At 46.8% G+C, this 16,984-nt stretch overlaps 1 protein-coding gene across 1 annotated transcript in view; it reads right to left on the reverse strand.

Annotated features, from left to right (window-relative positions):
• Nucleotides 1–16,984, reverse strand: part of CNBD1 (cyclic nucleotide binding domain containing 1) — a 53,246-nt gene that overhangs the window by 25,930 nt on the left and 10,332 nt on the right. Inside the window, exons 3-4 of the mRNA XM_087825592.1 lie at nt 16,552–16,659; nt 14,988–15,143 (exon numbers count right to left, since the gene is read on the reverse strand). Coding sequence (XP_087681718.1) covers nt 14,988–15,143; nt 16,552–16,659 — 264 coding nt within the window. The remainder of the gene's footprint in view (nt 1–14,987; nt 15,144–16,551; nt 16,660–16,984) is intronic.

The raw sequence follows: 16,984 nt of genomic DNA on the forward strand, positions 1-16,984 counted from the left end.
TAGTGTTTTGGCCCCTAAGAGCAGGTTTATAATATTTGTCTTGCTCAAGGGACAGGATTTCAAAACAGTTACAGCTGAAGATCTGAAGATAATAAAATGGTTTCCATCTTCATATACTTGTTACGAAATCTGTGCCCGGCCCCTACGCCTTCCTTCTCTACCTCGAAATCCTATTTGCATTGTTCACCAAGTAAAAGGCTGAAAAGTTTGTCTCTCCCACCCTGTAACCACCAGAAAAAGCCAAATGATCTGCAAAAGTATAACTGTGTGTGTGTTTTAATAAATCAGAGAGCTCAGTTTTCAGGGCAAAAATGCCCCCTGGAATCTAAGCAGAGTCGGCTGCCTCCAAGGGGAGATCACAGCTGAAAGAATCAGCTAAAAATCAATGAAAAGTTTCTGAAAGGGCTGAGTGACGGCGGCTCTGAGATTACAGACCCCGTAGGAGCCTCAGACTCCAGGAGAGTCCACACCAGCCTCAGACCCCGACTGACGGCCCAGGACCGAGATTCCAGAGGAGGGGCAGACACTGGGGGCAGGGTGATGCCCTGGGTCCCGGTGCCCTGTCCACTGCAGAGCCAAAGCTGACGGCATGAGGGGAAGGGCAGCGAACCCACCATCTTCAGGGCACAGGTAGGGACCCAATGAGCTGGGGACTAAGGTAGAGAAACAATAAAACCTTCCATCCCTGGGCTGGGACAGGAAAATGCCGAGCCTAGACCATTAGAGACACCCCCCCCCCCCCTGGGGTGGGGCCAGAATCCCTGAGAAAGTCCCGCTCCTGAGACAGAAGCTGAATCGGGGCCACACAGACCCCGGTGCCCTCCATCCAAACCAGAGTGTGGCCTCTGCACTGGCTCCCGGGTCCACTAACCGTGCCCCTGGCTGTCAGCGTCAACATCACCCTTCCGGCCGTCGCTTCCCGAGGGAGTAACACTGCGTTCAGATTCAACGGCTGTTCCAAGAGCTTTCTAACAGTACTCATCTCAAAACAACAGGCAGCCCATCTCATCTCCTGGACCCTCCAAGGATCACCAGGAACACTTGCCTCTCTGGGTCTGTCACTCATAAAATACCGGATCCTGAACCGTGTCCAATCCCAGCTAGGCCCCGACGCTGAGAGGTCGCCTGGGAGCGCGTCCTTCCGTCCCAGACATGCTTGGCTGCTGCTATTACCTGGGACGCTATTACCTCCCTTTCCGTGGGAGCGATGCACTCCCACGTGTTCCCACGTGTTTCACCCACAGGTTGTTTGGATGGTGTTTTCAAGGAGCAAACACTTAAGGGCTTTCGACATCCACAAAACTGAGAGGTGTCAGAACGTCCATTCCTCATTCAAACCAGGTACGACTCAAGACCGTCTCGAAGAAGCCGGTTCATAAAATCTCAATTTTTACAGTGACTGTTTGTCCCTAAATTTCTCAGAGAAATCTTTCAGTTGCGTGGCGCTGACATAAGACATTCGGGGCTCTAGGTGAATAAGTAGCTGATGTAACTAACGTTTCCCTAACGCCATTTAATACTTTATTACCTTCAGGGCACCTTGTAAGTTAAGTTATAGAAAGTGCAGGCCACCAAAATGCCAGCCTAGAGTCCGATTAGGAGAGTGACCGTATGTTGGGCAACTGAATCCAGCCCTGTTCACATACCACCGGACGTGGCTGAAATCACCTCCACCGTGGCCACTCTGCATGGAGGCCAGAACCCAGGGCATCTCTCAGAGGGTCCCAAGCTCCGCTGTAGACACCTCTCTTCCCACTGGGATGTGTTTTTGTTTGTTTTTAAGTTGTTGTTGTTTAATGTTTTTATCAGTTTTTAGAGAGAGAGGAAGGGAGAGGGAGAGAGAGAAACATCAGTGATGAGAGTCATTGATCGGCTGCCTCCTGCACGCCCCCTGCTGGGGGTCGAGCCCACAACCCGGGCCTGTGCCCTGATGGGGAATAGAACCCGAGACTTTTTGGTGCACAGGACGACACTCAACCAACTGACCCACGTTGGCTGGGGCATTGTGATGATTTTTAACAGAAAACCCTCCTCAAAGGTTCGTTGTGAAGATTAAATTAGGTTAAAGTGGAAAAGCAATTAATATTTCCTTGTCAACCCCTTCACCAACTCCAAGTAAGGAAACAAAATAGGATTTTTTTCTAATCATTTTAAGAATATAGTACTTAAAACCGCATTATGCTTTTTTCACGGGAAGCACATCCTAAGTGTCCCCCGTGTGCTAGTCATTTGTGAGTCAGCCGGGAACTGTGTGGGAATGTGGTGGCTACGATAACACCCGCGTCCCCGGGCCGCCCGCTGCACCCGCAGCCCAATAAGTCACGCCTGCTTTATGGTGAAGGTCAGAATCGCACACGCAATTAAAAAAGCAATTAAATCCTGAAAGAACCGATGATTACTTGTCCACACCTCGGAGTGCTGATCGTATTTTCAAAGTCTAATTTGCTAAAGCTGTGCGAGAGATTACTGGGACATCTTTTTAGCATACGGCAGTGACTCAGCACTTCGGGATAATTAGTTCCAAGGAAAACTCAGCTGATAACTATTCTTAGGTCAGACTAGTCTCTCTCCTTTGTGATTATTTAAATTCCTCATTGGAGAGGAACATTTTCCCTGGGTGAAAACACTAAGCATATTATGAGGTATGAAAGAAAATTATACAGAGAAATTATGCATTAGCAGAGGTTGCGTTTTAAAGAGGCAACGTGTAAAAACACAAGGGTATGGGTTAAGGGTGACCTGCAGTCGGACGGCCTTTGCTCCATCACTGAGGTCAACAGGACACTCTGGAATCCCTGAAAGCAAGGCCTCCAGGGAACGGAAAAACGTGGGAAATGTTACATTTTATGATTAATTAACTACAAGTTGCTTTCACTATAAACATTTCCTTATTGGTCTTATTAAAAAATTTTTCATGTATTAAAATGTGCACAAGAAACCTGAATGTCATAAAACTCCATAAATAATACCTTCAAAAATCAAAGGAGAAATAAGAGACTTTCTGGGAGCGTCGGGGGAGTTTCAGGTCCCAAGAGTGAAGTCAGGTCACCCCCAGGAGAACTGGTGATCCCATAACCGCACAATTACTAGGGGAGGCCTTTATGTTTAAAGCTGACCGTATACTCGCTTTGAGAGGAGCGTGTGCTTTCTCCTAGTGGTCTTTCTGTTGTTGTTAATCGTCACCCCAGGATATTTTTCCGTTGATTTTGAGAGAGTGGAAGGGAGGGCGGAGGGGCACACACCTGGGTCGCAGGTTCAATCCCCAGCCCCAGTCGGGGGCGTGCGGGCCGCAACCAGTCGACGTGTGTCTCTCACGTAGATGTTTCTCTCTCTCTCTCTCTCGCCTTCTTTCTCCCTCCTTCACCTCCCTCCCTCCCTTCCACTCTCTAAAAATCAATGGAAAAAATATCCTCGGGTGGGGATTAACAACAACAAAAAATAGTAAATTCAACACAACTGTCAGTGACTATAAAAGCCGTTCTGGGAGGTCAGCGGGGATGGAGATTAGGGGAATTAAATCTTGATGATTAGGAGAGTAATGTTTGGAAGGAAAAAAGTAAATTAGCATCTTGCGGGGATCACAGAGCATCTTAAAACACAACAGTCTGCAGTATTGTTCCGCAGTCTGCTGGCAGTGGAGTTCTCGTCAGCCAAATCCAAATGAATTTTCCACTCGAAATGACTGATTAGCCCCGATTAGGGACACTAATCCTGTTTAGTCACTTCTTATCTCAGGGTCCCCTGCCTGTCTCTGGCTTGACACAGATTTCAGGCGAGGCGGCGGGACTGGGAGCAGGGGGCGGGAGATTTTCCACTGGTACCAGAGCAGCCAGGACACTAGCAGCCAGCCTCGGAAAGTTTTATCGCCAGGTCGATGATCGTGACCTTGGCTCTTTGGAGAGAAACACTGCATTCAAGGCGGGATCTGAGTTTCACTGCTACGGAAATCGGCCTCTGAAAATTATTCTCATGACGCGCCAGGGGCAGAAGAGCCGGGACGGCGTTTCCACACTGTCCGCACCTTCCGTCTCGAACCAAAGGAGGGAATCTCTACGTCTGACCAGCTTCCTTCATGGATAAAACGTTTTTATATAAAGTTTACAAATTGTTTATCTTTCGTGAATCGTATTTTTTATACATGTTCTTTTCAGATTCTGTGAGCTCCCCATGTAACAGATATATTACCCATTTAATGTTTGATGGAAACGTTTTTTAATTTAAAAAAATTTTAGTTTATTTCTATTGTTATGCTCAAAAGTTTTAAAATGTCCATGTAGACTATTTAATCGGAGACGTGTTTTTTCACTCCCAAGCTTAGAATGGAGTAAGGTTTAAAAATTACAAATCAGTGTTCCTCTCTCTCTCTTCCTCCCTCTCTCTCTAAAATCGGTGAATAAAATTTTTTAAATGTTACAGAAAATTTTTTAAGTATTTAAACAAAACCCCACACATTTATTATGATTTATTATGTCACCGTTTCTGAGGGTCAGGAGTCCAGTGTAACGGCAGCCTCTGATTATGGCCTCAAGGCTGCAATCAAGGTGTCCGCCGGGCTGCACTTCCACCTGGAGGCTTGAGCGGGGAGCACTCGCCAGCTCCCTCGGGTGCCCGCAGAGTTTATTTCCTGGGACTGGGGACCCCCTGAGGTGGAGACTGTCCTCTGGTCCTGGCGGCCACCCTCAGGTCCCTCCTCTGTCACTCTCCATAAGCTGTCCCGACATGACTGGTTCTGCCAAGTGGAGAGTCTCTGTCTCCACTCTGCTAAGATTAAGTCTTACAAAAATTAACAAAATCAGGAGCACAACCTCCTTTGCCACGTCCTGTTGATGAGGAGTGACAGGCTCCACCCACACGCACATGGAGACACAGGGCAGCCCCAGGGACAGAGGTCACCAGGGCCACCTCAGGGTGTGCCTGTCATGTAGTTGTTCTACAGTAAGTTTTATGATTTTTTCCAAACACTTACTTGCAAATAAATCAAGGTCACCTTGTCAGAGGCCTTTCTGAATAGCATGTCTAAGCTCGTCCCCCACCCGGTCCTTCTCCAGCCCTTTCCCTTCCCCCTTGTTTTCACAGCTTCAGCCTGGACCACTCTTTTATCTGTACCTTTTATTGCCTGCAAGCTCCCGAAAAAAAATCTCTTTTCTGTATTTGAGTATTTTAAAATAAGTCTGTGTTACTTTTGTAATCTAAAACAATGCATTATTTTAATTAGGAACCACCATAACGCACCACATGGAAATTAATAATAGGAAGAACACTTTCAAGCAAAATATAACATTTTATCATCTCTCAGCAGAAGATAAAAAAAGCTTTGTTACTTTATTATTACATAAAAAATATGAAAATAAGTTAATTGAACATTCAACTCAACAATCAAGACTAAGAATCACAAAGTAGAAGAAAATTGCATGTTCAGAATTCATTAAAAAACAGAAAAAAGTTATCACATTTCCAAATACTTAAAAAAAAAAAAGGAACAGTAGAAATGAGAAATAAAGCCAAGAGTAGTTCCTTAGAAAAGGGCAATAAAACATAAATCTCTGGTAATTCTGACTTTAAAAAAAAGCAGGAGGAGCCATGGCCCGAGCGGCCTGGTTGGTTAGAGTGTCGCCCCCATAGGCCAAGGTTGCAGGTTCAGTTCCCGGTCAGGGCAGGTGCAAGAAACAGCCAGCGAATGAGAAAGTGAAACAACAAAATCTGTATTTCTCTGTCTCTCTCTTCCTTCCTCCCTCTCTCTCTCTCCAATCAATCAATCAATCAATCAATAAACAGGAAGAACTCAGAAATATTCAGAAATAATAAAGAGAAAAGAGCTATAACCGTAGCCAAGGAGAAGACTATAACCCATAAGCACAAATAGGTGACCCACTAAGTAAGTGAGTAAGAGAAATTCAGGAGAGGCGGGAACTTGAACAGAAAAATCGTTTTTGAATCCCAGACGACCCACAGCCAAGGCAACCACCAGAGGCGGCTCGAGTGCGTGTTCAAGAGATCATCAGCCTCCAGCTGAACATGGCAGGCTGAAGACCGGCGTTTTTTTCACTCCTGAAACAGCACAAGATAAAAGAACTTAGAGGAATTCAGACAGACGCAAATAATGGATGAACAGTTAACAGTGGACGAGGGGGGTCAATGAAACTCCAGAAAGTGAAAACAGGAGGAACATTGGCGACTAACCTGAGTTCCAAGCGTCTCTGTTCTGTTAAAGGTCCGCAGCTGGGAAAAGCCGGTGAGAATAAAAGGTTTGCTGCACAAACCCCGGGAAGGCCCGGGAGCCAGAGGAAACTGGCGCCACTGAAGGCACTACCAGGAGAGGAGTTGAGACTGCTAAGAAAATAAAAAATAAAAAAGGCCTATTGAGTGCACAGAGCATAGAGATACTAGGTCTCCAGGCCCTGGCTGGGTAGCTCAGTTGGTTAGAGCATCTTCCCCATACACCGAGGTTGAGGGTTCGATCCCGGCCAGGGCACGTGTAAGAATCAACCAGGGAAGCGTGGTAAGTGGAACAGAAAATCAGTGTTTCTCTCTCTCTGTCTCTCTTCTTCTCTAAAATCAATCAATAAATAAAAGATATTAGATCTCCAAATTCCCCCCCTCACCCCACAGGGTCAGATAGCCACCCCTCCCCAGTCCCAGGTGATTCCTGATGTGTGCAGGCCCTGGGCAGGGGAAGACATAGGGAGGCCCGATACTGAAACGGGGAGCGCGGGTCCACACAGCAAACTCTGGGGCCCCCGACTCCCCTCCCATCACCAGACCCCGCGAGGCTCTGCTCCCTACCCACATGCATCGACACAAACGTGAGTTTTAGAAGTTTATGTTCTACCTGACACTGGACAACTTATGCCTAATTAGCCCGGGATCCTCAGACGCGTTTCCATGACATGGTATATTCCAAGGTCATCATTTGGTAATTTTTTTACTAAAACTGCAGTGTCACTTAAGATGCCTGCCCACCATTTGTCCCATCACAAATCCCCTGGGAGAGCTCACTGTGACGGACCCCACAAACGTCATTTCCAACCCCTCATCGCTCGCCATATCGCATTAGATATTGATGGTGGAAAGGCCCATTTATATTTTTTCAAACTTTTTCAGAGCCAGGAGCATCCATAAGACGCGACTGTGAGACACAACTAGAAATACGGCTGGGGAAAGGGGTTTCCGAGAAAGTTACGTTTTCTCCAGATAAAAAGAAGGGGCCATGGCTGTCATCACCCTCCCCTTCCCCCCGATCACAGATGCTATGGCCCGAGCTGTGTGTCCCCCTGGCACCCCGAGGCCGCGCCAAGTCACTGCAGATCCCACTTCAGGTAACGAGGTAAACTCGGTCCTGCTTCCTAAGGATACTAGTGACATACAGCATCACCGAGCAAATCCCAGGGTGCGTCACAAATACATTTCAAAACACTTTGAACCGCCCACGATGTATTTAGTCAGGTGGATTAGGAAGGGGGGGCAGAGAAAATAAATGGAGTTTATGGCAATAAGAGAACAGAGAGGGACAGGTTGTTTCCATGGGTCTAGACAGGTGTCTGGAGTTTTATAATTTTCCCAGTTCCTTCACCACCTCCATCCAGGTAGGACCAACGCGCCGGAGGGCTCTACGAATTCCAAGAATATCTCGAGCTGCTTCTGGTTTCCTGCTTCTTTCTCCCGTTTTCCAAGCTGCCTCGTCAAATCAAAACTGGAGGAAATGTAAATATTCTTACAGCTGTCAAAGTGTTTATGTTTTTAAATAGATATTTTAAATCCCACTCAACCGAGAAGCACTGTGAGGCGGTTTCCATGGCTACCTCTGTTAACTCCGGCAGCCATAAACAGTTAGCAAGCCGCTTAAAACAAATTAGTGCCATCAAGCATTTAAAAAAAATTTTTTTTAGAAATGTTTATCTTGACGACTAAGCATCTCTGTTGTACGGTAATAATAATTCTGAAAACTCAGCAGATGTGTTCAATTCAGTGAACAATGGGCAGCATTCACTAAGAAAATGCGTATCTAAATTTATTTCACTTCTGTTCCCGATTCTATCTGTGACTCCAATTTCTAGGTGGAATGCTGAGCACACACATACGTGCCCGTCAAGTAGGTTAGATTAGATCGGCACGATCAGTCAACGCCTCCGCTTTCGTGGCAGACTGTAATTATTTTATGTTTAATAGCCTCAGACCTTGTATTTCAGGAAATTAATCCCTCAAAACGAAAATACATTATAAAAACAAAACTTCATAAACTCACAATTTAAATACAATCATTGTACCAATAAATCAATTAAAATTAAATTAAGACATTAAATTAAGACACGCCATTAGTTTTAATGACATACAAATTATTTTCCATAAACCTTTTTCCCCAGTGATACTTTTTTTCAAACAGTCTTAACAGACTTCTTTTTTTAAAAAATATATATATATATTTTTTAACCTTCACCTGAGGAATGCTTTTCAGAGAGAGTGGAAGGGGCAGGAAGGGAGAGAGAAACGTCATGTGAGGGACACATCCATTGGTTGCCTCCCGCACAGGGGGCCAGGGGACGAGCCTGCCGCTGAGGTACCTGCCCTTGGCCGGCATCGAACCCGAGACGACGTCCGTCCTCAGGCCGGCGCCCTAACCACTGAGCACCGGCCAGGGCAAGGACCAGCGGACGTCCAGCAACCCTGGGAGGCCCTTCTCAGGCCTCCCCGTCCCGCTCACGGGGTGACCGCGGCTGGCTTTCCTTGCCCTGCGCTGTGCCCCTTCCCGGGGCTGCGTAACGTCCAGGGCTCGCAGTCACGCTGGCTCGACGCTACTTAGTGTTTAAGGAGCAAGCCTCTGAGGAGTCCGGGACGGATTCCTCTGCTGTCTGCTCGTGTCTGTCTGTCTAGCTTCTCCTGCCTGATGCTGCACTAAGCTTCCCTCTTCACGTAAACAATTCAGAAGGAACGTTTTTAAATGAAACACACTCAGGTTTCGAAACAGGGAAAGGAAAAAAGAGGAGATTGGAAGAGAGAGGGGAGAACACATCATCCAAAGGCAGGGATCAGGGCAAACAAATGCTTTTCCCCCTTCTGTTTAAATCGCCTCCTATTTAGAACCAAATATTTCGCCTGTGTTTTAAATTAGAGTAGATATTACAAAAATTCGTTTTTAACGAGTCTTCTCATGCATGCAGAGGACGTCGTTTCAGTGAGACTTGCTGTAACATTCTACGCTTGCTCTTCTGCTTCCTGCAACAGTTTCTCAATCAGGAGCAACTATGGGGCCCCCAACCCCCCAAATCATACAACAGTCCCGAGACCCCCATCTTTAATTTGATATATAAATCCATAATCTGAAGATGAGGCAGATTGTAGGATATTTGTATCTCCAGATGTCTGTGAAGATTAGAAACATTTTCCCCTCGGAGTAACCGTTTAACACGTGGACACACTGTATCAAGTGGGGAGGGAGGGGGGACGTCTCGGCCGCTCCAGCTCTGCTGACGGCAAGGAAGCCGTCGCTTTGTAGGTCTCACTGGTTTCTACTTTTGTTGTATTTGCAACTTTGTCCCACTTAACGCAACTTCTTACTTCTCACCAAGATGCAGCCTCCTTGTTTCAAGCCGCCCCACGATCACTTTCGTCATAAATTACAGTTGAACATTTCATGAGATGCATTTCTGAACGTCAAAGAGTGGGCGGCCCTCGACATTCACGTACTCTTGCTGTTCTCATTGTCATTTCCAATATAAATAAATTATTTTTATTAAGAAATGCTGATTTTTCATTTATTAAAGTGAATATTAATGTTAATTTTGCTCTAACATGGGATCTACTACATTCACCTCTGAAAAAGTACATACTGGGTCAATGTTGGGTGCTCACAATACTCACTGATTTGAATAACAGCATTTATGTGCATTTTTTCTAACATTTTATTCACATTAACTTTGTATTTAGAACAGCGTTTCTCAGCCTTGACACTACTGACACTCTGGGCCAGACGCTGCTTTGAGGTCAGGTGCCCTGCAGGGTGTGAAGACCTGTTCTTGGCCTCCACCCTCTGGATGTCAATGGGATTTTCTTCCCAGTTGTGACAACCAAAAATATCTCCAGATGTTGCCAGATGTCCCCTGGGAGGCAAAACCCTCCCCAGTTGAGAACCACTGGTTCAAATCTATGAATCTAAATTTTAGCGTTTGGTTAAAAAAATGTAGCCATTGGAATGTTGAAAAACTAGAATGTCTGTAATTCAACGTAGCTCAAGCATGGAAGAAACACGGCCCCCAAATGATACTGAATTATCCATCCACACTTCTGTGTCTCTACCATGTGAGTAAGACACTGAACTATAATCGGGACAATCGCACACTTGCTACACAAGCATTTCTAGACGGTAGGAAAGCTCACTGAACGAACATTTATAAAAACGCCTAGAAGGAATAAAGAATGTCTGACATCCCTGCCCCCACAAAACCATCGACATTTCCAGGGGTCTCTGATCAAAAGTAGGAAAACAAATTTCCTGCCGATTCATCAGCTGCCAAAGGCGGCATTTTTCAGTGCTCGCTAAGGGGCTTCCTAATTCTTGTAAATTCAAGGCACTGCGAACCTATCTACGGGAGATCTCAAGGTCCTCCAGTTTCGCCTACATGGTTCTACTTGTACGCGGGCCCCAGAGCTTCCTTAGCGTCACAGGAGAAGTGCCAGAGCTGGGTTTCCAGACTCCCCTTAGCTTCTAGACTCCAATTAATCTGCTCTCCTCTTTCCAGCACAAATTACTTCATGTACAATTTTTTCTTAATGTCAGTTATCTGAGCTACTCATCTAACACGGTTTATCTTCTCCAGAGTCCCAGTGAGTCTCCTGTGAAAACAGCATGAGCCTCATGTTTATTCTCCAGATGACTGTCCTGGGGAAAAGCTGACAACATCAAGTATTATTATAACCTGAAAAACAGAACTTAAGAACGAATGTCCTTTTAACAAAATGTTTTTCTTAGATCAAAATGCTCACTTTGTTCTCATTCAAATGGAACAAAATAGAGATTTACCCACTTAATGAAGTATTTTTTTATTTATCTGAGGATGTTGGATGGAGACATAAGTCCCTCTGCTGGGTCTGTGGTGGCAAAGTAGCTCTTCTCAGACAACCACCCCGGCAAGAAAAATCACAGAATTTGGGTAAATTTAACAAAAGCAAAGGAACAAACGAATACAGGATTTGAATATATCTGAGAAAACCAAAGTACACCAGGAGTCAAAACTCTGCAGAGAAGGAGGCAGAATTCTGCATCACGGAGGCAGCTGGGTGGTGTTTGCTGTCTCCCCCTCAAGGCATCTGATGACCCATCAGCTACACAGGCAAGAGGCCAAGAAGCCAGAGAGAGAGCACAACTCCACAGGGTGAAGTCGAAGCAGAGATCTCTGAGGTCTCGAGGTGCTGGGGAAGTTAAACATTGGGATTAGGGGCTGTCAAGAAGGAAAAGACCCCGGTGAGCATCCACATTTTCAAATGAAAACCCTAAAAAGCTACACTTCAGGAAAAAGGGTGAAAAAAACAGAAACAAAAACAGCTCATGTAACAAATACACAAGAAAAGAAACACTTGCCCCTCTGTGATTAATGACAAGGACAACGGAGGCTTCAGAGAGAAAACACGACCTGATTGTTAACCTGGCTTTATGAATTAATAATGCACTGATGGAGTCAAAACTTGAACTGATTTGAAGACATATCTTAGCGCATCTGCAAGTGACTCAAAGGGAGATGAAAAGTTCCATGTTGTGATTCATTAGAATGTTCACTGAGCACACCCCGAACTATGCCTTGGTTGTGGGATATGTCGCATTTTTTCCTACAAAAGAATATTCACTGGCTACATAGAGGGTCACGATCAGAGGCATGTTACTGAAATAAAGTATGTCCTTTACAAACATAAACTATTTATTAATAACACCAAATCCATCATGTTTTATAAATCCAAATTTCAAGTGAAAGCCATTGGCCAATTTTGACTTTTAATCAGAGACAAAATATTCTCAAATGCACTGTATAGATTATCTCTTTGTTTCATTTATTTTTTAGAAGATTGAAGACTATTTCTGACTGTTAATATTATGCTGTTTCCTCCAGGGGAGCCTCGTGCCCCCACATGGACACACAGACACCGAGGTCATACGGAGGCTGGCTCTCTGTCAACTAGACTCACGGCTGCAGGTAATTATTCGTGAGTGGTGCCTGTGTCTTCTCTAAAGTACCTACTGAGTAACTGAAAGGACTGCAAATGATGGGCATATGTTCAAATGACAAGGAATGGGGCAGAGACACAGTACATTCAGTGATGTGAAAACTGCTAAAAGAATAATAGATCCTAGAAGTTCCTGTCACCGGGAAAACAACACGCACGTTTCTCCTTTCTCTCTTGTTTTTATATGAGGTGATGGATGTCAACTGAACTAGTTGTAATCATTTCACAGTATGTGTAAGTCGGGTCATTATGCTTACACATTAAACTCACACAGTGCCATGTGTCAATATATCTTAACGAAACTGAAAGAAAATACTTCAAATAAATTTTGCCCACTAATTTCCTTTGAGACTCAACTTGAGAAAAAAGAAAATAATGCTGTTTATAATATTCACAAAAAACATATAAAAGCTAGGAAATTACCTCTGAAAAGTATAGAACCTACGTGGAACTCTAGTAAGAGTCATCGAAGAAGACTAAAATAAATACAAAATATACACCATGTTCCTGAGTGAGAAACTTACGGTTTTATAGATCTAATAAATTTCCAAAATTATAAGAAATTATCTTACCAGATATCAAAGCACATCTTAAAGCTAAAGTAATTTTTAACCCATATAAAATTGGCAGAAGACTAGACAAATTTCAATGAAAGACTAGTCTAAGTATATAATAATTATTAAATGTAATAAAATTGCATCACAAACCAATAATGATTGAAAAGGTACAAGGTTAGCCCGGCCGGGCATGGCTCAGCAGTTGAGCGTCGAGCTAGGATCCAGGCGATCAGGGTTTGATTCCCGGTCAGGGCACATGCCTGGGTTGTGGGCTTGATCAATGACTCTCTCACATTGATGTTTCTATCTCTCTCTCTCTCCCTCTCCTTTCCTCTCTCTGAAATCAATAAAGATATATTTTTTAAAAAAAAAAAGGTACAAGATTAAATGATAATATGATTTAGGCAAAGAACAATATACACTTTTAAAAAGAGTCCCCTGGAGATTTTTTAGAAGTGATAAATGAAGTAACTGAGATTAAGAATCCTGAATGAGATTGACACCCAGGTAAGGTCCAGCTATAGAGAGAATTAGTGAACAGGAAAATAGGGGCAAAGAAAATACAAAAACTGATAAATTTCTATGAGAAAAAAAGATTCTAACTTGAAATGGGAACATAAAATAGTCACCCAAGACAAGAAGTCTCAGCTTTAATATTTATATCTATATTGAAATAACATAGATCTTATTATGGGCTCAATGTCCTCCCAGAATCCTTCTGTTAAAATCCTAAACCCCAATGTGATGGCATATGGAGGTGGGGCCTTTGGGAGGTGATTTGGTCATGAGGATGGAGCCCTCAGGAATGGGATTAGTGTCCTTATAGAAACCAGAGAGCTCTCACCCCTGTGGCCATGTGAGGACACAGTGAGAAGACAGCACCTATGAATCAGAAAAAGGGAATCTGCAGCCACCTGGATCTTAGATTTTCAGCCTCCAGAACTGTGACAAATAAATTTCTGTTGTTTAAGCCCTCCATCTGTGGTATTTTTTAAAATTGATTTTAGAGAAAGAGGGAGGGGGAGAGAGAAGCATTGATGTGAGAGAGAAACATCAATCAGTTGCCTCGTACTTGCCCCAACTGGGGATGGAACCTGCAACTTAGGTATATGCCCTGACCAGGGATTGAACCCTAAACCTTTCAATGTATAAGACAAAGCTCCAACCGACTGAGCCACTCGGACAGGTAGTTCCTTTCCTTATGTCATAAACAATCACTGTTTCCGTCAGAAATAGAAATCACTTTTAGCATTCAAACCATTCTTAATTAACCTACATTCCCTTTTAGCTTCAAATAAAGCCTTTCTTTTCTAGGAGAAAAAGATGGCCCCTCTCATTTCAGCCCATGTTCCTCCAAAGTCTGTATTTCTAACAGAATTCAGAGCAGCACAGAGTGTTTCTGCCTCCTCTGCACAGAGCCCCGACACAGAGTTGAGACTGCAATGCCTCGTCCTGTGTTCCCTCTCACTGGGAGACAGCTCTGCAAAAAGCGGATTGCATCTGGACTCTGAACAGCCTGAATCTCAACAGCCAAACGCCCCATGTCCTCCCAGGGGACAGTTCCCGAGCCACTGCTGAGCCGTGGCTTTGCCTCACTGCTCCTCTGCAACATAATGATCTTCAGACGCCTCGTTCCCTCTGAGGAAACATCTTTAATTGGAGAAAGTAGGAGAAAAAACAATTGGGCCAAGTTTCCTCAGAGGATCTTATACAGCTTTTCACAGCTCATTTATAAGTTTATCTCTTCTCCTACCCTTTCCACAACCCCCACAAATACACAGGCATGTCACTTTTTTGCAGAAATTAGTCATTTATAAAGAAACCAATTATTTTTACCCAAGCAACCCATAATCGCATTTTAAAAGCCAGTGGCAATGCAATCAAATGCAAACCTGGGAGAGGGTAGGATGACTGGCCCAGTGTTCTCGTTAGTGGTCAAGTTGAGCAAAGACTCTTGACATTTCCAGGACTGTCCATTGAAACCTACTTATGTCTTTCAAAAAGAAAGAAAAGCCCAGCCAGTGTGGAGAGTCAACTGCGGGCGCCAGGAGGTCACCACGGGTTGGATTCCCAGCAGGGCACATGACCAGGCTGCAGGCCCGATCCCCAGACGGGGTGCGCAGGAGGCAGCCGATCCATGTTCCGCTCTCACACTGATGTTTCTCTCTCTGTCCCTGTCTCTCTAAAAATCAATTTTTAAAAATCTTTAAAAATACTTACAGTTTCTTTAGAATAGCCAGGAATTCTTCTAATTTCTCTTCGAACTTTCTGGGTCCATACGAACGGCCACCGCGCGCCTGTTTCACGTAGATGGCTACGTTGTGCGCCTTGTCAGGCTGCTGGGACCGGCTTTCTTCTGCGGCCTCCAAGGGTTTTCTGGACAAGGAAACGCAGGGTTTAGCTTCTGCGCCCTGCACACAAATCACTGACATGAACTTCTGCATCACTGTCAAGAGCAGAAATGCACTTTTCTGAGATAATTCGGCACTTTAATAATATAGTGCTTCCCCATGCCTTAATTTTTTTAGTTTTTTAGTTTTTTAAATCCTCACGCCAGGGTGTTTTTATTGATTTTAGAGAGAGGGGAAGGCAGAGAGAGACGCATCGGTCGCCGCCCCCCGCACACCCGCCGGGGATCGAACCTGCAACCTGGTACGTGCCCCGACGGGAATCGCCCCGCGGCGCGCTGGTGTGCCCACGGCCGCCGCGAACGTCGTGAGGCTGTGACCAGGCCTCTAAGCGCCGCGGCCCGACCCGCGCGACCCGGCGGTTCCGCGCACAGGCCCGCTCCCGGCGGGCGCGGTCCCAGCCGCGCGGGCGCCCGAGGCCCGTCTTCACCCGCACGCTGCCCACTGTGCCCGCGCCGGGAAAGCTAAGTTGCCCAGAAATTACTTTTAATTAACAGGAGCCTCTAATGACGTCGCTTGCGCGGTGGGTTTGTTTATGGTTTTGGTCTGGAGGGCGGGCTAACTTTCACTCTTGTGCTTTTGGTTGTTTCAAAAACACTTTCGAGGGGACTTTTCACATTTTAAAAACTTCTAGCTTCTTGAATAAATTCAGCACATACTTTTTAGAAAAATAAATCGATAACATCCGGATGCTCAGTCGCCCGGTTGCACAGTTAGACCTCAGCTGACAATCCCTTCGTGTCCTGTTTATCGCGCGGCCCCGCGCACGCCCAGCAGCCCGCGCGTGTCCGCCGCCGAGGCCGCCTGCTCCCCGCCCGGGGGACCCGCCGCGGGCGCCTGTAGAGACCCCGCGGATCCACCTCCCACGGCCCCGCCCACACGGCCCCTCCCCTGGCTCCTCCCACAGCCCCGCCCACACGGCCCCTCCCCTGGCCCCGCCCACGCCCCCGCCCACACGCCCCCGCCCCTGGCTCCTCCCACAGCCCCGCCCACACGGCCCCTCCCCTGGCCCCGCCCACGCCCCCGCCCACACGCCCCCGCCCCTGGCTCCTCCCACAGCCCCGCCCACACGCCCCCCCCCCTGGCTCCTCCCACGGCCCCGCCCACACGGCCCCGTCCCTGGCTCCTCCCACAGCCCCGCCCACACGCCCCACGGCCCCGCCCCACGGCCCCTCCCCATGGCTCCTCCCACGGCCCCGCCCCACGGCTCCTCCCACGGTCCCGCCCACACGGCCCCTCCCCTGGCTCCTCCCAGGGCCCCGCCCCGGGCTCCTCCCCCTGGCCCCTCCCACAGCCCCCCACAGCCCCGCCCCCCGCTCAACACGGGGCCTTGCAGTCCTCGGTCCCCCGCCCGCGCCCTGCCGAGGGCCCCCTACCTGGCCGCGTCCTGGGGGGGCCGCCTGGGCAGCCGGGGCCGGCGCGGCAGGAACACTTCGGGGTACAGCTTCATGAAGTCGCCGTGCGCCGACAGGACGCTGACGGAGCTCGGGCTGGCGGGGGAGGAAGCGGTCAGGCGGGGTCCGGCCTGGCCTCAGCTGTCCGGCCTGGGCAGCAGGGAGCTGGACAGCACTGCTTCAGCAACGCCCGCTGTGGGGGGTGGTCTCTAGTGCTCAGCGAGGAACGGCCTAAGGAGGTCGAGTGCAGGCGGACCATGTGACGTTTCTTATCTAAGCTGAACCTGCTGAAAACTTTAATTTCTGTCATTGATTAAAGTCTTGCGTCAGACCTAGCAGACGCCGGCTGGTGGCTCAGTGGCTGAGCATCGACCCGTGAACCAGGAGGTCGCAGGCTGCAAATAGTATATATTTT

This window comes from Miniopterus natalensis, chromosome 16 (genome assembly GCF_054644295.1).
Source record: "Miniopterus natalensis isolate mMinNat1 chromosome 16, mMinNat1.hap1, whole genome shotgun sequence".
Taxonomy (NCBI): domain Eukaryota; kingdom Metazoa; phylum Chordata; class Mammalia; order Chiroptera; family Miniopteridae; genus Miniopterus; species Miniopterus natalensis.